This window comes from Salvelinus alpinus, chromosome 8 (genome assembly GCF_045679555.1).
Source record: "Salvelinus alpinus chromosome 8, SLU_Salpinus.1, whole genome shotgun sequence".
Classification (NCBI taxonomy): Eukaryota; Metazoa; Chordata; class Actinopteri; order Salmoniformes; family Salmonidae; genus Salvelinus; species Salvelinus alpinus.
In genome coordinates, this window is record NC_092093.1 from 68,255,030 (window position 1) to 68,268,981 (window position 13,952).

Here is a 13,952-nt window from a genome sequence, read left to right on the forward strand (position 1 = left end):
GTTATGTGTTCAGCAGTTATCATTATCACAGTGAATCCCTCCCTCCCTTTCTGTCACATGTAGGTCTTGTTTAGCCAACACTGGCTTCCATGTCACAACTATCTGGCCTACAGTCTCAACTATCTGGCCTACAGTCTCAACTATCTGGCCTACAGTCTCAACTATCTGGCCTACAGTCTCAACTATCTGGCCTACAGTCTCAACTATCTGGCCTACAGTCTCAACTATCTGGCCTGCAATCTCAACTATCTGGCCTACAGTCTCAACCATCTGGCCTACAGTCTCAACCATCTGGCCTACAGTCTCAACTATCTGGCCTACAGTCTCAACTATCTGGCCTACAGTCTCAACTATCTGGCCTGCAATCTCAACTATCTGGCCTACAGTCTCAACCATCTGGCCTACAGTCTCAACCATCTGGCCTACAGTCTCAACCATCTGGCCTACAGTCTCAACTATCTGGCATTCAGTGACAACTATCTGGCCTACAGTCTCAACCATCTGGCCTACAGTCTCAACTATCTGGCCTTCAGTGACAACTATCTGGCCTACAGTCTCAACTATCTGGCCTACAGTCTCAACCATCTGGCCTACATTCTCAACTATCTGGCCTACAGTCTCAACCATCTGGCCTACAGTTTCAACTATCTGGCCTACAGTCTCAACTATCTGGCCTACAGTCTCAACCATCTGGCCTACAGTCTCAACTATCTGGCCTTCAGTGACAACTATCTGGCCTTCAGTGACAACTATCTGGCATACAGTCTCAACTATCTGGCTTTCAGTGAAAACTATCTGGCCTTCAGTGACAACTATCTGGCTTTCAGTGAAAACTATCTGGCCTTCAGTGACAACTATCTGGCTTTCAGTGACAACTTTAAACATAAAACTGGATTTTTTTTTTTTACATTTGGAATTATTATCAAACTGGAACTCAGAGAGACAACAATAACTATCAATATTACTACAATACTCTCCATGTTACAAGGCACTATACGAGTGCAGGAACACGCACACACAGCACTAACCACAAATGACGCGCAAACTCAAAATAGATGTAAATGCCAACATTTGCAGCACATGGTATACAGTCATACAGTGATCAGAGACAATGATATGGCTTCATAACTGAACCCATCCAAAACAACAGCCAAACAAGGAAGAGATGTCAGGCTTTAGAGGTCAGGGAACAGGGTTTAGAGGTCAGCGGGAGGTCAGGTGAGGGGCGAAGCGTCCTTAGTCTGTCGTATCTCTCTGGTGGTTGATCCTACCTGACCAGTAGAGCTCTCTGTCCTGCAACTGTACTGATAGTTCTCCCACCCTCCTCACCCAGTAGGCCTCATTAACAGCCTGGGCCTCGCCTGGCTCCCGCGGCCCAGCCACGCTCAACTCTGCTCGGGTCAGGGCACTGTCCTCCCCTGGCCTGGGACTGGTGCTGTGGCTGGGGGGGTGGTGAAAAGGGGAGGGGGAAAGGTGGGAGGCAGGGGGAGGGTATCCTGTGTCTCTATCCAGAGAGGGGGTGAGGGAAAGGGGAAGGAGGGAGGTACCCCTCCGGTGGTTGGTTGGCGGTATCAGTCGCTCCACTCGTCTGCGCTCTGCTCTCTCCTCCTCCAACTGCAGACGCAATCTCTCGTTCTCTCCTCCCAGAGCACTCAGCTAGGGGAAAGAGAGAGAGTTTGAGAAAGAGAGAGTTTGAGAGAGAGAGTGAGAGAGTTTGAGAGAGAGGGTGAGAGAGAATAAGAGAGAGAAAAAGAGAGAAAAAGCGAGGGGAATGTGGAGGGTAGAAGAGAGGAAAGCTGTTAAATGTTCCTGAGAGCTGTCATCATGGTGTAGATGTGACCAGAAAACAACAGAGACAGTCAGAGATGAGAGAAATGGGTTTACGACCCCTACACACTGTCAACACAAAACTCATCAGGCATGGTCAGAATGGAACTGGGCTCCAAAAACAATCATATCCAAAACTTTAGATCATTTTTTGTACGTAACTGGCAAGTTTAAGGTGTGTTTTGGTTTTGGTAGGTAAGATGCATGTCAATGTGTGAGATCTGCAATGACACAGTGATCAGAGAGAGAGAGAGAGAGAGGAGCTGGCTGATTCCTGGTTATTTTGAGCTGTACGGTAAGCAGACAGAGATGAAAAACAGACATATGGACAGAGAGAGAGTCTGTAGTGACAGTGACACTCATCCCCATCTGTTCCTCAGACATGTGTATGTAAGAGTGAGTGTGTGTCTGTATGGAAGCTGCGGTTAAAGAGTGATGTCACACACACACACACACCCACACACACACACACACACCCTTCCTCTTCAAAGAGTATCTGAATAACACCCCGCCCCACGGCTGTTGTTATCGGTTTTGTTTGGTTGACAAAGCAGAGGTGAGGAGTGTTGCACAACCCAACAACCCAGTAAAAAACACTGCAGTACACATTGTGCAGTACACATTGTGCAGTACACATTGTGCAGTACACATTGTGCAGTACACATTGTGCAGTACACATTGTGCGCTACTGTTGCGTGGGCAATGACATCAGAGGCTGAAAAAATAGTGTTCATTGTTTGCAGCAACAAACAATTGTTGTTGTAATTTTGCAAACGTATGTGGCTTTTTCACCATTAAGGATTCTTTCATTATGCATGCACTAATTGTAAGTTGCTCTTGTATTTGAATATTTGTTATTTAAATAGTTATTTTCTGTGTATTTGAGCATTTTCAACTAATGTGGTCCGAATTAACTACTTCAATTGGAAGTATTTTCAAGTATTTTCAAAGCATTTCAGATAAATAGCCTATTATTTGAAAGTATTTTCTTATTTCAAATATTATTTTCAAATATCTAGGTTAAATGCACGGGAGTTTATTTGCGTCAGTGTATTTTAGTATTTTCAATTACATGCCAATACTTTCAAAGTGTTTTTCCAAACCCATTCCAATATTCAACTACTTCCTGAATACTTACTTTGAAATGTATGTGAAAGCAATTGACATAATTTGAAATAGTATTTGAACCTAGGTCTGACACACACAGTAACATTTCCGTTACATCTCTGTACTCTAGCCAGTGGTTCCTAACCTTTTTTGATGGGATAAAAAATTCTGTGGCACACCTAAACTTTTCCTAATAATGTATTTAGTGGTAATGACCTCCATCTCATCTGATCCATACTGCAAATCATCAATTTCCTGTGACCCAAAAAATGAATCAATTAAATTAATTTAAATAGGTTTATTTTAAATAGGTTTATCCTTTTTTTTTCCATAGTTCCTTACTCAAGACGGTTCATTTGTGTGTACCCCTTTAAGAGTGTCCCGTAAATATCCAATAGAAAGAAAAACATGTAGGCCTAGCTCCGGTAAAATAGGTATTACTTTTCAACGTAAAGGTCTAGAGACTAGCGGTTGTAAAGGTTTTCTGCAGTTTAAAATGGGTTTGGCCGGTGTAGGCCGTCATTGTAAATAATCATTTGTTCTTAACTGACTTGCCTAGTTAAATAAAAAAATTACATTTTTTGCAAGTATCTGGCCCAAACAGCAACAACATTCTCAGCAACATTTACAGAACCTTTTTACTTGCTATGACTGTGATACTGTATGTTATTGTTTAACTACCTTAGTTGACTACCTTAATTAAGTCCATCTGGATAAGAGTGTCTGCTAAATGACCAAAATGTAAATGTTTATGTGACAATGAACATACTAAAATGACCTGCAAAGCACATTGGGTATTATTTCTGGCCTTGTTATGGGGTCATGTCTAGATGGGATACAGCTTAACATAATTCTCCTAACCTGCTACGCTCTTATCACACAATAGTGCCTTCAGACTTCTGATGCAGGGTGAAATGGGGCCAAAATGGTATAGAAATGTATTTTGTATTTTGAAAATACAAATTACAGCTCTCAAAAGCATCTTGTTACAAAATACTCAGAAGTAACTGAAATACATATTTCAAAAACATCAACAGAAATGCTGCCCATCTCTGGTGCCAGCACCACTGGGGTTCCTAAGCCAAAATCCCAAGTTCATTTTGTCACGTTTACAAGTGAGTTAAAAAAAAGATTAGGTAAAGTTTTGCGGCACCCCTGAGAGTTTCTAAAGGCACACCAGTGTGACGAGGCACCCCTGAGAGTTTCTAAAGGCACACCAGTGTGACGAGGCACCCCTGAGAGTTTCTAAAGGCACACCAGTGTGACGAGGCACCCCTGAGAGTATCTAAAGGCACACCAGTGTGACGAGGCATCCCTGAGAGTTTCTAAAGGCACACCAGTGTGACGAGGCATCCCTGAGAGTTTCTAAAGGCACACCAGTGTGACGAGGCATCCCTGAGAGTTTCTAAAGGCACACCAGTGTGACGAGGCACCCCTGAGAGTTTCTAAAGGCACACCAGTGTGACGAAGCACCCCTGAGAGTTTCTAAAGGCACACCAGTGTGACGAGGCACCCCTGAGAGTTTCTAAAGGCACACCAGTGTGACGAGGCACCCCTGAGAGTTTCTAAAGGCACACCAGTGTGACGAGGCATCCCTGAGAGTTTCTAAAGGCACACCAGTGTGACGAGGCATCCCTGAGAGTTTCTAAAGGCACACCAGTGTGACGAGGCACCCCTGAGAGTTTCTAAAGGCACACCAGTGTGACGAGGCATCCCTGAGAGTTTCTAAAGGCACACCAGTGTGACGAGGCATCCCTGAGAGTTTCTAAAGGCACACCAGTGTGACGAGGCACCCCAGAGAGTTTCTCAAGGCACATCAGTGTGACGAGGCACCCCTGAGAGTTTCTCAAGGCACACCAGTGTGACAAGGCACCCCTGAGAGTTTCTCAAGGCACACCAGTGTGACAAGGCACCCCTGAGAGTTTCTAAAGGCACACCAGTGTGACGAGGCACCCCTGAGAGTTTCTAAAGGCACACCAGTGTGACGAGGCACCCCTGAGAGTTTCTAAAGGCACACCAGTGTGACGAGGCACCCCTGAGAGTATCTAAAGGCACACCAGTGTGACGAGGCACCCCTGAGAGTTTCTAAAGGCACACCAGTGTGACGAGGCACCCCTGAGAGTTTCTCAAGGCACACCAGTGTGACACGGCACCCCTGAGAGTTTCTAAAGGCACATCAGTGTGACGAGGCACCCCTGAGAGTTTCTAAAGGCACATCAGTGTGACGAGGCACCCCTGAGAGTTTCTCAAGGCACACCAGTGTGACGAGGCACCCCTGAGAGTTTCTAAAGGCACACCAGTGTGACGAGGCACCCCTGAGAGTATCTAAAGGCACACCAGTGTGACGAGGCACCCCTGAGAGTTTCTCAAGGCACACCAGTGTGACGAGGCACCCCTGAGAGTTTCTCAAGGCACATCAGTGTGACGAGGCACCCCTGAGAGTTTCTCAAGGCACACCAGTGTGACGAGGCACCCCTGAGAGTTTCTAAAGGCACACCAGTGTGACGAGGCACCCCTGAGAGTTTCTCAAGGCACACCAGTGTGACGAGGCACCCCTGAGAGTATCTAAAGGCACACCAGTGTGACGAGGCACCCCTGAGAGTATCTAAAGGCACACCAGTGTGACGAGGCACCCCTGAGAGTTTCTCAAGGCACACCAGTGTGACGAGGCACCCCTGAGAGTTTCTCAAGGCACATCAGTGTGACGAGGCACCCCTGAGAGTTTCTCAAGGCACACCAGTGTGACGAGGCACCCCTGAGAGTTTCTAAAGGCACACCAGTGTGACGAGGCACCCCTGAGAGTTTCTCAAGGCACACCAGTGTGACGAGGCACCCCTGAGAGTATCTAAAGGTACACCAGTGTGACGAGGCACCCCTGAGAGTTTCTCAAGGCACATCAGTGTGACGAGGCACCCCTGAGAGTTTCTAAAGGCACACCAGTGTGACGAGGCACCCCTGAGAGTTTCTAAAGGCACACCAGTGTGACGAGGCACCCCTGAGAGTCTCTCAAGGCACACCAGTGTGACGAGGCACCCCTGAGAGTATCTAAAGGTACACCAGTGTGACGAGGCACCCCTGAGAGTTTCTAAAGGCACACCAGTGTGACGAGGCACCCCTGAGAGTATCTAAAGGCACACCAGTGTGACGAGGCACCCCTGAGAGTTTCTCAAGGCACACCAGTGTGACGAGGCACCCCTGAGAGTTTCTAAAGGCACAGCAGTGTGACGAGGCACCCCTGAGAGTATCTAAAGGCACACCAGTGTGACGAGGCACCCCTGAGAGTTTCTAAAGGTACACCAGTGTGACGAGGCACCCCTGAGAGTATCTAAAGGTACACCAGTGTGACGAGGCACCCCTGAGAGTTTCTAAAGGCATACCAGTGTGACGAGGCACCCCTGAGAGTTTCTCAAGGCACACCAGTGTGACGAGGCACCCCTGAGAGTTTCTAAAGGCACAGCAGTGTGACGAGGCACCCCTGAGAGTATCTAAAGGCACACCAGTGTGACGAGGCACCCCTGAGAGTTTCTAAAGGCACACCAGTGTGACGAGGCACCCCTGAGAGTTTCTAAAGGCACACCAGTGTGACGAGGCACCCCTGAGAGTTTCTAAAGGCACACCAGTGTGACGAGGCACCCCTGAGAGTTTCTAAAGGCACACCAGTGTGACGAGGCACCCCTGAGAGTTTCTAAAGGCACAGCAGTGTGACGAGGCACCCCTGAGAGTATCTAAAGGCACACCAGTGTGACGAGGCACCCCTGAGAGTTTCTAAAGGCACACCAGTGTGACGAGGCACCCCTGAGAGTTTCTAAAGGCACACCAGTGTGACGAGGCACCCCTGAGAGTTTCTAAAGGCACACCAGTGTGACGAGGCACCCCTGAGAGTTTCTAAAGGCACACCAGTGTGACGAGGCACCCCTGAGAGTTTCTAAAGGCACACCAGTGTGACGAGGCACCCCTGAGAGTTTCTAAAGGCACACCAGTGTGACGAGGCACCCCTGAGAGTTTCTAAAGGCACACCAGTGTGACGAGGCACCCCTGAGAGTTTCTAAAGGCACACCAGTGTGACGAGGCACCCCAGAGAGTTTCTAAAGGCACACCAGTGTGACGAGGCACCCCTGAGAGTTTCTAAAGGCACACCAGTGTGACGAGGCACCCCTGAGAGTTTCTAAAGGCACACCAGTGTGACGAGGCACCCCTGAGAGTTTCTAAAGGCACACCAGTGTGACGAGGCACCCCTGAGAGTTTCTAAAGGCACACCAGTGTGACGAGGCACCCCTGAGAGTTTCTAAAGGCACACCAGTGTGACGAGGCACCCCTGAGAGTTTCTAAAGGCACACCAGTGTGACGAGGCACCCCTGAGAGTTTCTAAAGGCACACCAGTGTGACGCGGCACCCCTGAGAGTTTCTCAAGGCACACCAGTGTGACACGGCACCCCTGAGAGTTTCTAAAGGCACATCAGTGTGACGAGGCACCCCTGAGAGTTTCTCAAGGCACACCAGTGTGACGCGGCACCCCTGAGAGTTTCTAAAGGCACACCAGTGTGACGAGGCACCCCTGAGAGTTTCTAAAGGCACACCAGTGTGACGAGGCACCCCTGAGAGTATCTAAAGGCACACCAGTGTGACGAGGCACCCCTGAGAGTTTCTCAAGGCACACCAGTGTGACGAGGCACCCCTGAGAGTTTCTCAAGGCACATCAGTGTGACGAGGCACCCCTGAGAGTTTCTAAAGGCACACCAGTGTGACGAGGCACCCCTGAGAGTTTCTAAAGGCACACCAGTGTGACGAGGCACCCCTGAGAGTTTCTCAAGGCACATCAGTGTGACGAGGCACCCCTGAGAGTTTCTAAAGGCACACCAGTGTGACGAGGCACCCCTGAGAGTATCTAAAGGTACACCAGTGTGACGAGGCACCCCTGAGAGTTTCTAAAGGCACACCAGTGTGACGAGGCACCCCTGAGAGTTTCTAAAGGCACACCAGTGTGACGCGGCACCCCTGAGAGTTTCTAAAGGCACACCAGTGTGACGCGGCACCCCTGAGAGTTTCTAAAGGCACACCAGTGTGACGAGGCACCCCTGAGAGTATCTCAAGGCACACCAGTGTGACGAGGCACCCCTGAGAGTTTCTAAAGGCACACCAGTGTGACGAGGCACCCCTGAGAGTTTCTAAAGGCACACCAGTGTGACGAGGCACCCCAGAGAGTTTCTCAAGGCACACCAGTGTGACGCGGCACCCCTGAGAGTTTCTAAAGGCACACCAGTGTGACGCGGCACACCGGTTGAAAACCACTGTTCTAGACATCTCTCCTCCCCTATCCCTCCATCCCATCCCTCGTTTACAGGAAAGACGACAGACGGCAGTATTGGGATTATTAGGAAATATGTCTATCAGATGTGCAGCTTCCAATCTTTCTATTAATGTCTGTGTTTGAACTCAAACTGAAATCTTAATCCCTTCCTTCTCTCACCTCTTGATGATTCCTCCGATCTGAAACAGCCTGAATAGGTTGAAGAAATAAGGGTTAAACTCTTTCCACCTATCCTGTATATCCACAGATCCAGTAGAATCTAAGACCAACCTTATCTGTTGCCCTGCAAAAAGCCCCCCTGCCTTGTCCAAAACTTCAGCCAAATCTCCAACCCGTCAGTTTAAATCCAGTAATACCTTCTTGTGAAAATGTCACCTCCCCCGCCCAGCCCAAATAAAACCACAGTTATGTGTCTGTGAAAACACAGTATGATGTAAATTAACTAATTAACTAACATTCTTCGGGACATGTTTCATTTTCCATCATCTTTACAAAGACTGGACGTTTGCTAATTAAAAATCCCTGCATGAGTCTCTAACCCTGAACTGGTTCCGTCTAGGTGGGTGGAGTGTGTGTGCGTTAATGATTGGTTTAGCTGATCATAGGCTAAAACCCACTGGTGACCAGTGTGAAGGCTGTCTACTACTCTTAGCGGAAGCAATAACAACACATTCAATATCCAAATGAAGAAAGGAGATTAGCTATTATTCTGAGCCACTAATCTATGGAAATGAAACATGTGTTATTCTATGGAGATTAGACAGCTATAATTGAGCTTCATCTGGAGTTCTCTAGCTGCAGAATGAAGTAAGACATTTCATTAGTCTTTTGACAAGGACATGGATAGGCGTGTGTGTGGCAGATGGCGGGCTGGTGAAATTGAGTGGGAGGTTGCCTGTCTGTCTAGGTGTGTGTTGGCGTCCTCATTAAGTGTTCTGTGTAGGAGAGGACGGCTGGATCGATATGTGTAATGATTCACACAGCAGATTAAGAGGTGTCTGAGACCCAGGCTATTAAACACAAAACACACACAATGAGGTGTCTGAGACCCAGGCTATTAAACACAAAATACACACAATGAGGTGTCTGAGACCCAGGCTAATAAACACACACAATGAGGTGTCTCAGACCCAGGCTATTAAACACAAAACCACACACAATGAGGTGTCTGAGACCCAGGCTAATAAACACACACAATGAGGTGTCTCAGACCCAGGCTATTAAACACAAAATACACACAATGAGGTGTCTGAGACCCAGGCTATTAAACACAAAACCACACACAATGAGGTGTCTGAGACCCAGGCTATTAAACACAAAACACACACAATGAGGTGTCTGCGACCCAGGCTATTAAACACACACAATGAGGTGTCTCAGACCCAGGCTATTAAACACAAAATACACACAATGAGGTGTCTGAGACCCAGGCTATTAAACACACACAATGAGGTGTCTCAGACCCAGGCTATTAAACACAAAATACACACAATGAGGTGTCTGAGACCCAGGCTAATAAACACACACACAATGAGGTGTCTGAGACCCAGGCTATTAAACACAAAATACACACAATGAGGTGTCTGAGACCCAGGCTAATAAACACACACAATGAGGTGTCTCAGACCCAGGCTATTAAACACAAAATACACACAATGAGGTGGCTGAGACCCAGGCTATTAAACACAAAACCACACACAATGAGGTGTCTGAGACCCAGGCTATTAAACACAAAACACACACAATGAGGTATCTGAGACCCAGGCTATTAAACACAAAACCACACACAATGAGGTGTCTGAGACCCAGGCTATTAAACACACACAATGAGGTGTCTCAGACCCAGGCTATTAAACACAAAATACACACAATGAGGTGTCTGAGACCCAGGCTATTAAACACACACAATGAGGTGTCTCAGACCCAGGCTATTAAACACAAAATACACACAATGAGGTGTCTGAGACCCAGGCTAATAAACACACAAAATGAGGTGTCTGAGACCCAGGCTATTAAACACAAAACCACACACAATGAGGTGTCTGAGACCCAGGCTAATAAACACACACAATGAGGTGTCTCAGACCCAGGCTATTAAACACAAAATACACACAATGAGGTGTCTGAGACCCAGGCTAATAAACACACACAATGAGGTGTCTGAGACCCAGGCTATTAAACACAAAATACACACAATGAGGTGTCTGAGACCCAGGCTAATAAACACACACAATGAGGTGTCTCAGACCCAGGCTATTAAACACAAAACCACACACAATGAGGTGTCTGAGACCCAGGCTATTAAACACACACAATGAGGTGTCTGAGACCCAGGCTATTAAACACAAAACCACACACAATGAGGTGTCTGAGACCCAGGCTATTAAACACAAAACCACACACAATGAGGTGTCTGAGACCCAGGCTATTAAACACAAAACACACACAATGAGGTGTCTGAGACCCAGGCTATTAAACACAAAACCACACACAATGAGGTGTCTGAGACCCAGGCTAATAAACACACAAAATGAGGTGTCTGAGACCCAGGCTATTAAACACAAAATACACACAATGAGGTGTCTGAGACCCAGACTATTAAACACACACAATGAGGTGTCTCAGACCCAGGCTATTAAACACAAAATACACACAATGAGGTGTCTGAGACCCAGGCTAATAAACACACAAAATGAGGTGTCTGAGACCCAGGCTATTAAACACAAAACCACACACAATGAGGTGTCTGAGACCCAGGCTAATAAACACACACAATGAGGTGTCTCAGACCCAGGCTATTAAACACAAAATACACACAATGAGGTGTCTCAGACCCAGGCTATTAAACACAAAACCACACACAATGAGGTGTCTGAGACCCAGGCTAATAAACACACACAATGAGGTGTCTGAGACCCAGGCTATTAAACACCTGACACCTTCTTGGACCCCCCCCCCCCGCTGAAACTAGGCTACGTGTGGTTGCTGTCCTTTCAGAATCAGGAACCTGTCACACACTGAAGGTCCAATAGGTTTTCCACTGTACTAACCTGTCACACACTGAAAGTCCAACAGGTTCACCACTGTACTAACCTGTTACATACTGAAGGTCCAATATGTTATCCATTGTACTAACCTGTCACACACTGAAGGTCCAATAGGTTCTCCACTGTACTAACCTGTCACACACTGAAGGTCCAATAGGTTCTCCACTGTACTAACCTGTCACACACTGTAGGTCCAACTGGTTCTCCACTGTACTAACCTGTCACACACTGAAGGTCCAATAGGTTCTCCACTGTACTAACCTGTCACACACTGAAGACCTATAGGTTCACCACTGTACTAACCTGTCACACACTGAAGGTCCAATAGGTTCTCCACTGTACTAACCTGTCACACACTGAAGACCTATAGGTTCACCACTGTACTAACCTGTCACATACTGAAGGTCCAATATGTTCTCCACTGTACTAACCTGTCACACACTGAAGACCTATAGGTTCACCACTGTACTAACCTGTCACACACTGAAGGCCTATAGGTTCACCACTGTACTAACCTGTCACATACTGAAGGTCCAATATGTTCTCCACTGTACTAACCTGTCACACACTGAGGGTCCAATATGTTCTCCACTGTACTAACCTGTCACACACTGAAGACCTATAGGTTCACCACTGTACTAACCTGTCACACACTGAAGGTCCAATAGGTTCTCCACTGTACTAACCTGTCACACACTGAAGACCTATAGGTTCACCACTGTACTAACCTGTCACATGCTGAAGGTCCAATATGTTCTCCACTGTACTAACCTGTCACACACTGAAGACCTATAGGTTCACCACTGTACTAACCTGTCACACACTGAAGGCCTATAGGTTCACCACTGTACTAACCTGTCACACACTGAAGGTCCAATAGGTTCTCCACTGTACTAACCTGTCACACACTGAGGGTCCAATATGTTCTCCACTGTACTAACCTGTCACACACTGAAGGTCCAATATGTTATCCATTGTACTAACCTGTCACACACTGAAGGTCCAACTGGTTCTCCACTGTACTAACCTGTCACACACTGAAGGTCCAATAGGTTCTCCACTGTACTAACCTGTCACATACTGAAGGTCCAATAGGTTCTCCACTATACTAACCTGTCACACACTGAAGGTCCAATATGTTCTCCACTGTACTAACCTGTCACACACTGAGGGTCCAATATGTTCTCCACTGTACTAACCTGTCACACACTGAAGGTCCAACTGGTTCTCCACTGTACTAACCTGTCACACACCGAAGGTCCAATAGGTTCTCCACTGTACTAACCTGTCACACACTGAAGGTCCAATAGGTTCTCCACTGTACTAACCTGTCACACACTGTAGGTCCAACTGGTTCTCCACTGTACTAACCTGTCACACACTGAAGGTCCAATAGGTTCTCCACTGTACTAACCTGTCACACACTGTAGTTTCAACTGGTTCTCCACTGTACTAACCTGTCACACACTGAAGGTCCAATAGGTTCTCCACTGTACTAACCTGTCACACACTGAAGGTCCAATAGGTTCTCCACTGTACTAACCTGTCACACACTGAAGGTCCAATATGTTATCCATTGTACTAACCTGTCACACACTGAAGGTCCAATAGGTTCTCCACTGTACTAACCTGTCACACACTGAAGGTCCAATAGGTTCTCCACTGTACTAACCTGTCACACACTGAAAGTCCAATATGTTCTCCACTGCCACTATAATAGATATAAAGACTGTTATAATTCCCCCTGTCTCCTCTTACTAATAGTGAGCACACAACTTTCCTACCATTTCCATCACTCTACCCTACCAGCGAGTCAAGGAAATGTAATGAAAGTAAAGGACAGTAATGTTATATGTAAAGTAGGAATCCCAGGTTTCAATAGGCCATAAGATATTCATGTTTCAAGAAAGGAGTGTATATATTTGGCCTGGCAAAGCGATTTTATGCGCTGACTGAATGGAAGCTGATAATACATTTTTTTTATCAGCTGGTCTCGTAAAGAAATTACCAGTCCTCACTGTCCAAATCAAGACCGAGTACCAATGTATCCTACACCGAGACAAGACCAAGACGCTCAGTATGTGATATCGAGACTGGATTTGAGTACTACAACACTGGCTATAACTATACTAAACAACTCAAGAGCAAAACAGTTGCCATGCTGCTGATACTTTTCAAACCCAAAACATTCACAACAGCCAGGTGAATGATTCTAGAAGCTTTGTTCAAGAAGAGGAAGAGGAGAGAAAACATCTTCCTGCACGTTGTGGATTTGTTGACCATTTCTCTTGTGAAGTGACAACCCAGATAAACGACGGTGCACTTCTCTTTTGGTCAGGAGATTCTTCTGTTCTTCCTTTCTGTCTTTTATCCCAGCATACCATTTTTCTTCCCCGTCAGAGAGTGATGGGCTACAACACCATATTGATACTTCCCTCTCTCTGGCATGAAAGAGAATCATTTAGTGGTGAAGAAACGTCACCGTTATCTACTGATGAGATTGGTTCTCTCTTTCCTCCCTCCTTCAGAGGAAGAGGAAATGGATGTGTGTGTGTTTGATGTCAGATGCTTTAAGGCTTCTTCTTCAGTCTGCACTACACAGCAGGTGGGCTGGTCTGTGTGTGTGTGTTGGGCCAGATGGACCCAGTATGTGCGTGTGTGTG

At 46.8% G+C, this 13,952-nt stretch overlaps 1 protein-coding gene across 1 annotated transcript in view; it reads right to left on the reverse strand.

The window, feature by feature from the left end:
- Window positions 1–535: 535 nt before the first annotated feature.
- LOC139583582 (polyamine-modulated factor 1-binding protein 1-like) overlaps window positions 536–13,952 on the reverse strand; it is a 163,126-nt gene continuing 149,709 nt past the window's right edge. Inside the window, exon 30 of the mRNA XM_071414825.1 lies at window positions 536–1,656. Within this exon, the coding sequence (XP_071270926.1) occupies window positions 1,237–1,656 (420 nt within the window). The 3' untranslated portion in view covers window positions 536–1,236. The remainder of the gene's footprint in view (window positions 1,657–13,952) is intronic.